Consider the following 7,914-nt stretch of genomic DNA (forward strand, 5'->3'; position numbering starts at 1 on the left):
CGTCACGGAGTCCCACAGGCGCATGCATGCGCCTGACACGCGCGCAGGCCAGTCGCCATCAACCGCGTCGCCACACGCTGGTGACCACCAGAACGACGCCGCGTGGCATGCGTCAAGCCCATCGCGCGGGAGTGCGTCTCCGACCTGATCGCGGTCCTTTGCAGCCTCGGATCAAGCGCCAACCACTGGATCTTCTGTGCGCGGTGGATCTGCAGTGCAACCAGCAGCACCTCTAGCCCGAGTAACAAGGTCCAAAACTGGTCATGCCAAACCAAAAATTTATACCGATGGAACTGTGAGGTATGGCTTATCTTGCTCCACAAATGAACCTGAAACTTTGCGGTTAGCTTTAGCTGATAAAAAGTGGAAAGAAGCTATGAATGATGAGTATAAGGCTTTAATAGAAAATAAAACATGGCGTCTAGTACCATATAAAAAGGGAACAAATTTAATAGATTGTAAATGGGTCTATAGGATTAAAAGGAAAGCTGATGGTACTATTGATAGATATAAGGCTAGATTAGTGGCAAAAGGTTTTAAACAACGATATGGTATAGACTATGAAGACACTTTTAGTCCTGTTGTTAAAGCTGCTACTATTAGACTTGTTCTAGCTGTTTCAGTATCAAGAGGATGGAGCTTGAGGCAACTAGATGCGAAGAATGCGTTTCTTCATGGTGTTCTGTAAGATGAGGTATATATGAAGCAGCCTGGTTATGAAAATCCTAATGCACCCTATCATGTGTGTAAACTTGATAAGTCACTTTATGGGTTGAAACAAGCACCAAGAGCATGGTCTCAAAGTTAAGTTAAAAACTACAAGAACTTGGTTTTCTAGCATCAAAGGCAGATACATCACTCTTTATATATAATAAGTCAGGCATTATTATGTTTGTGCTAGTATAAATTGATGACATTATTGTTACTAACTCCTCCAACAAAGTAGTCAGTGCACTCCTTCAAGACCTTAGCTCAGCTTTTGCATTAAAGGATCTTGGTGATCTACACTTCTTCTTGGGAATTGAGGTAAATAAAATTAATCAAGGTATTATATTAACCCAAGAAAAACATGCTTCAAATTTGCTCAACAGTGTTGGATTAAAAGAGTGCAAGATGCTACCTACTCCATTATCAGCATCAGAGAAGCTTTCTGTCACTGAAGGTGAACTTCTAGGACCAGAAGATAGTACAAGGTATAGAAGTATTGTTGGAGCATTACAGTATTTGACCCTTACCAGGCCAGACATAGCTTTTTCTGTCAACAAGGTATGCCAGTTTCTTCATGCTCCCACTACTGTACATTGGACATCAGTAAAGAGATCTTCTTCTACACTAGTTAGTGCCTTCTCAGATGCAGATTGGGCAGGATGTGTAGATGATAGGAGATCTATAGGAGGTTTTGTTGTATACTTTGGACCCAACTTAATTTCTTGGAGTGCTAGAAAACAAGCAACAGTGTCAAGATCAAGCACAAAAGCTGAATACAAATCTCTGGCAAATGCTACAGCAGAAGTCATATGGATTGAGTCTTTATCGAAAGAACTGGGAATCCGAAGAAATGAAATTTCATGCTTATGGTGTGATAATATGGGTGCTACATATCTTTCTGCTAATCCTATCTTTCATGCTAGGACTAAACATATTGAAATTGATTGTCATTTTGTAAGAGAAAGAGTAGCAAATAAATAGCTCAAGATTAGATTCATTCCATCAAAGGATCAGGTGGCAGATGGTTTCACAAAAGCTTTACCAGCTCGGCAGTTTGAAGGATTCAAGTACAACCTCAACTTTAAGAAGGCTGTGATTGAGGAGGGGTGTTAGAAGATCTGTTATGACACGGAAGTTCAGTTCAACTGATGAGGACATCCCATCTATTGGTACAACCACTGTACCTACAGCCACACAAATATAAGGACCAATCACTCGAGCTCGTGCCAACAACTTAACTATCAGGTACTTTCGTTTCTTGGAACTATTCCTCATATACATGAGAATATGATGCTGCCTAAATCAGATATGTTTGTTACTCTTAGGAATGATGGACCTAGCATGGATGAGGAGGACAAGCATTGGAGCATGATCACACATGGAGGAGATGGCAGCAAGCATTTGAGGATTGAAGAGGACACCGCAAGTGGAGATTTCAGAACTTTGAAGCCACCATAAGAAGAGATGAAGACATGGACGAAATATAGAGTTCTCCACTTCGTAATTTCGTCCATAGCATAATACGGTGCTGCGTCACCTTTAGTTTTGGGCCAGGCCCATGTCATTTTCGCAGGAATTAAGTCAGCCATTTTTTAGAGTCCGTATTGAAGGGGGAAAGGCCTTCTAGGGTTTGGTTCGGCCACCATATGTATGGCTGGCCGAAACCCCACCTTTTCCTCCTTTAAATACCCCCATAGCCGTCACGTTTAGACTCGGATTTTGATTAGATTAAAAGTTAGCCATCGCTACAACTCTCGTGTACTTCTTTTGAGGCCAACGCCCAGAACAAGACCGACTATTTGGAATCCCTCCTTTTTCAATAAAGCTTTCATCTATATCCGCAATATTCTGATTGCATCATTAGTTCTTACTTGTTCTCGATTTCAGGTAGGAATTAAGACCCTCGCTGGTCAGGCTGATCGTGCATCCGCAAGATCAGTAACTGCCGGAGATTGTCCTAGCGATTGCATTGGCGCACGAGCTTTGCACGTGTAGTCGGATCGTCAAGCACGAACTCCACCAACAAATCGACGCTATCACACTCTCATCGAAAGATCACCCACCTTTGCCCTATCATCAACCCTGACAGAAGTTCAGATATAGATAGATAGAAGTTCCGATGTATTTGTGATGATCCGATCGTAACTATAAGATCAGGATCATCTCTTTCTTTTCTCTGTTTGTAGTAACCTTCCGTGTACTTATCTCTGCCGATGTTGGCATATATATATCAACGCGCAACCGATGGAAGTCCCCATCGTTAACCCAGAAACCTCTACCGATCATACAACTAACCTGATATAGTGATATTCTTGGACTCAGTTAGAGAGGTTTTAGGAATATTATTTACTACACCATCAAATCGATCATGAGAGTATTTTGACGCAGTTGACAGTTTATCTTCCGCGCCCAGTTGAATATCTGATTTGTGTGTCTGCAACACGGCCATTATCTCTGCATGCGCTATAGTCTGTAGTGTTGAGTCTGAACTTTTTAGTGTTCAGATTATCTTTCTCGCGCACTTTCTTTTGTATTAACAGAGCATGAAGAGAGAGTTCTAGAAAAAAAAGGTGTCTTGGTGGTTATCTCGCCGGCGACGGCAGCGCGGTGATCCATTCATAATGGAGGTGGTAATGTGGCGTAACCGCAGTAACCCGGATGCATTCGATGATGCACTGGAGTCTGGAAGACAAGAATATATACACCGGACAATTCTATCAAAGATAACATAACAACACCGCGAAATAATTAACTAGATACTGAATTTATTGATGACGATTGCAGCGCCTCAGACTTCAAAATTTACGGTACAGTGTAGTAGATAGTTTAACATAACATATGCTTAGTTGCTTACATACGTACAATTCACTGCTAACGTGGTTTGGACACGTGAAGCAAAGCTCATTCCGATGGTAGCTTTGAATAGAACTCCACGTAAGTCGTCTGGTTAGCCAGAAGTTTGAGCGATCTCGGCACCGGCGGGACGTTGACCTCAACCAGCCCCTCAAGAGCCTGCACGACCGTCGCCATGGACGGCCTAGCTCCCTCGTCGTCCTGGACGCACCAGCACGCGACCTTGCAGGCCCTCTCCACCTCGGCTGGGTTCACGTTGCAGTCCAGCAAGGTATCCACAAGTCCTTCCAGCTCTCCTTCAGTTACCTTCGTCGCGGCCAGCAACGGGAAAAAATCCAGCGTGCCGTCCTGGCGCTTGATCACGTTCCTCCTGCCCGAGACAATCTCAAACAACATCATGCCGTAGCTATAAACATCTGCCTTGGTCGTGATGGCCGTGCCTGCTATCCACTCTGGCGCCAGGTATCCAACGGTTCCTCTCATCGTTGTCAGGACACGGCTGAAGTCGTGGCCCATGAGTTTTGCGAGCCCGAAATCTGCAACTTTAGGCACAAAGGTGTCACTCAGCAGTATGTTTTCAGGTTTGATGTCACAGTGGATGATGCAGTCCCTGCATCTCTCATGGAGATAGTGTAATCCTCTTGCTACTCCCAGCGCGATCTGGTACCTGGTACTCCAGCTTAGCACAGGTTGATGGCTACTCCCGAAGAGGAATCTGTCCAGTGAGGTGTTTGGCATGTACTCGTAGATGAGTAGCTTGCGTGTTCTCTCTGAACAAAATCCGAGCAGTCGAATTAGGTTGACATGGCGAATGGTTCCAAGTGTGCTCACCTCCGCACGGAACTGCTTCTCCCCTTGACGAAATCCTTCCAGCTTCTTCACAGCCACCAAGGTTCCTTCAGGTAGTAACCCTTTGAACACCGAACCAAAGGCGCCTCCTCCGAGCTTATTGGAGAAGTTTTTGGTCAGAGTTTGCACATCTCGATATCTGAATGCAATCAGTGAGCCATCGACATGCGCCACCTCTTTAAACATCTTCCTCGCCAGGAAAACTGAAGCAACAACTATTAATGTAACACTGATAGTAGCAATGGTGATTATAATGGCCAATTTCTTTGCATTATTTCTATTAGAGAATTCGGATGCAGCCAAACGAATTTGAATGGAAACACCTTTAGTACCAGTAGCAGCACTGCTCAAATCTTGTAGGTTGATAAGGTCCTTGTACCAAAGTGAGCAGCTGCCGTTGAACGAATAAGCAGTGCAGTCACGGCTGCTTAGACACGCAAGCTCACAGTTCTGATTACTACTTGCTGCGACGATGTTGTGTGCATTGCTAGGTAATTCCACATCAACCATAGTGTAGAACTTATCACTCCGTGATCCGTTGCTGTTGGCCTGAAGGGCAACATTTCTTCTGCATCCTTGAGTATGATCGCCCTTTGACCACTGGCCCTGGTATTGCTCTTTAAAACCACGAAGGCAACTGCAAGATGAGAATGCATTCTCGGTGCAGACACTGAAAGACCCACACAACGAGTACACATCGCACTGTGTATGGGGCTTCGACAAGGTTACCATCCAATCCTTGGCGCTCTCCGACCACCTGATGACATTAATAACCCCTGTCACGTCCATGATAAATCTCGTGACGAGCCCGCCACTCTTGACACCATAAACGGCGTAGCTCTCATTTGCACCATCGACGTAGTCGAATGTGTACATCGAGTTGGGGTAGCCAATGGTGGGATTCATCTCCGGCATGCTGGAGAAACTGTGGCCAGTCCAGTTGCCGCTGGTCTGGTACTGCTGGGTACTATTCCATATGAAGAAGAACTGGCTCGTGCCGTTCGGGTCCAGTACGAGGGAGAACAACCCTGATGCTGGGTCAGTGGAAGTCTTCCAGGATACTAGACGTGTGCACCCGCCGCTGAGCTTGCCGCGGCCTAGCTTGCCGCCAGGGAGCCATGTGTTGCCGCAATGGTCAAAGCTTTGCCACAGGATGTTGGAGGTGTTGGATGCGTCTGCTAGGACAAGGTTGCCAGTGTCGAGGATGACACCAACCGTCGAAGAGGTGATGGTTGTCAAGTTGGTAGACCAGACCGCCGACCCTGAATCATCAAGGAGGACCATATTACCATCTATTGCTATGGTTAGGCGTGACGACTCTGGATTAGAGACCGGAGAGTCCCTATTTGCGACCCACACAGATACCTTCTCCGGCATTCGGTTGTACCATATGCCGATGTACCAAGGCGCTGTGTTACCTGTTGCACATCATAAGGAAATGTGAAGGCGTGATGGAGGTATTGAAATTCTTTTGGGAGCCTCAGTTTTTATTTATTTATTTAGCATGCCTTTATTTCTAACTGAGTAGAGAATATGTTTCCAAATTGAAAATGCCAAGCATTGAATTTTTGAACTCCAGTTAGCTAGGTAGAGAAATTCTTATTTCTAAATATCAAGCATTGAATTTGTATCCTACAAAATTGAGTAAATGGAGATTTAAATCAGGTAAAAACAGCTATTTCTAACGGGTGTGTGCGCGCGTGCGCATTGCGCTGCTCTACATATGCATTCACTCGGTTTCATTGAATGAAATGTTCAATTATCAGAACTGTTGACTTAGGCTCAGTTTAGGGTTGTTGGATTGTGCTTTTTTTTTGTAATATATATACTTTTAAAAATGAATCTCGGTTATATTTCACGGTCATGATTAATCTGATTTGGACAAGGAAATAATAGTTCATGCACTTGGAAGTTTAGTTCGTACGAAGTTACCCTTTCTAAACAAGATTACACTGGGTGAACCGAAGAATGGAACGAGATGGAGAGGGTGGAAGCAGGTCTATCCAAGACATTGCAAAAGAGTATCAACTACTTTTAATTACCACCCATAACGCTCTTGCTAATTTTCAATGGAATCGATTCAGTTGATTAAGATAAAAATATACCGCGACAGGTAATTAATGACGACTAGCATTGACGTTGGCATACACTGTTGTGGCTGGACGACGATGTCCCTTGGCACAGGACCTTCCTTGGGCTAACGGTTATTAGCCTCTGACGGGACCACCTACCCTGTGCCGACGGCTCGCTCTGGCTGTCGGTCTGGGAGTTGTGCCAACAACCTGATGGCTGTGCCAAGTAATGTTGTGCCGCCGGTGGCCATTGGCACAGGCCGACAGCCTTCCTGATTGTGCCGTCAGCACCTCGACTGTGCCCGTAGTGTCTAGGCTTATATGTCAACCCTGCTAAAGTGCTAAGTGAGATGAATCATGATCTAAATTCATCGCGAGGTAAGGGACAACAAAGAAAGGACAAAGAAGTTTGAGAAGAAAAAATACAACCACGGCCCCAAGAAGAGAAAAAGGATATTGTAGATTTGTCTAAATTTTAGATGTATCGATCTAGACTATACATTCAAAATTAGAAAAATTGATTTTGGGACCCCGGAGGAAGTACTACCAAACATGGTGTGCGTCTTTGTTTATGAACCAAAAGGTAGTTGTTGTTTTAGGCAATTTTTACATGCATGCAAGAGGTTAAATTACAAGGTGGACAAATCAAAGAGACGAAGAAAGAGGGGTACATGCATATATTGGTCTTGGTTTGTACGTACCTGGCTGGAAAAATCCCAGCGCGAACTGGCCACGCTTGGAGACCAGTGACCTCTGGGTGCCGGACAAGGGCCGGTCGATGGTGAGCATGTCGGCGGCACCGGCGTGTAACACGGCTCCTTGCAGAGCAACAAGTCCTATGACGAGGAAGAGAGCGGGAACGAATGCAGGGAAGAAGACGGGCGTCCCCATTCTCGGCATTTTTGCTATCCAATAGATGATAAGAACCAACGTACCAGGCACAAAGCTGTTATATAGATACCAGAAAGGTTGAGGAACGAAAGCGAAAGCACCCAACAATGAAGTTCGAGGATGACCCTGGGTCTTCCGTCTTCGGCAGCGACGACCCCCGGTCTTACCGTCTTCGGCCAAGAGGAGAAAGATTCCTTAATGCGCGCGTTCGGTGCCCAGTTGACATCTCCACTAGTAGCCTACCAGTAGTACCAAAATATTCCCTCCATCCTATTAAGATTATCTTATACTAGCATATTGCCGGTCCTGTGCCGCGGAACCACAATAATAACAATACAAAATTAATTTGGTTTATGAAATTTTGAAAGTATTTCTAAGATTTCTGGCAAATAAATGTACATTAAAGATCACTGAATCATCCCCGATCATGTTGTGGATGCGACATCGTCCTCGCCTTGCGCATGATCTCGAAGCGCTCACCGTTTGCCCATGGTTTTTGCCTCATCTCTCGATGACTCGCTAGGTTGCATGTCTCATAGCT

The 7,914-nt window shown here is 45.0% G+C and overlaps 1 protein-coding gene across 1 annotated transcript; it reads right to left on the minus strand.

Annotated features, from left to right (window-relative positions):
• Window positions 1–3,451: 3,451 nt before the first annotated feature.
• Window positions 3,452–7,470, minus strand: LOC127345116 (G-type lectin S-receptor-like serine/threonine-protein kinase At2g19130). The gene is made up of 2 exons (XM_051371549.2): window positions 7,184–7,470; window positions 3,452–5,828 (listed from the first exon to the last, which is right to left on the minus strand). The coding sequence occupies exons 1-2, from the start codon at window positions 7,380–7,382 to the stop codon at window positions 3,610–3,612; spliced, it is 2,418 nt and encodes an 805-aa protein (XP_051227509.1). The 5' UTR covers window positions 7,383–7,470; the 3' UTR covers window positions 3,452–3,609.
• Window positions 7,471–7,914: the final 444 nt, after the last annotated feature.

This window comes from Lolium perenne, chromosome 3, assembly GCF_019359855.2.
Source record: "Lolium perenne isolate Kyuss_39 chromosome 3, Kyuss_2.0, whole genome shotgun sequence".
NCBI lineage: Eukaryota > Viridiplantae > Streptophyta > Magnoliopsida > Poales > Poaceae > Lolium > Lolium perenne.

What these genes read in the sequence shown, in the direction of transcription:
- LOC127345116 (XM_051371549.2), bottom strand. Translation starts at nt 7,382, where the DNA reads ATGCCGAGAATGGGGACGCCCGTCTTCTTCCCTGCATTCGTTCCCGCT. An exon ending in GCTGGGATTTTTCCAGCCAG is followed by an intron (nt 5,829 to 7,183) that starts GTACGTACAAAC and finishes GATGTGCAACAG; the next exon opens with GTAACACAGCGCCTTGGTAC.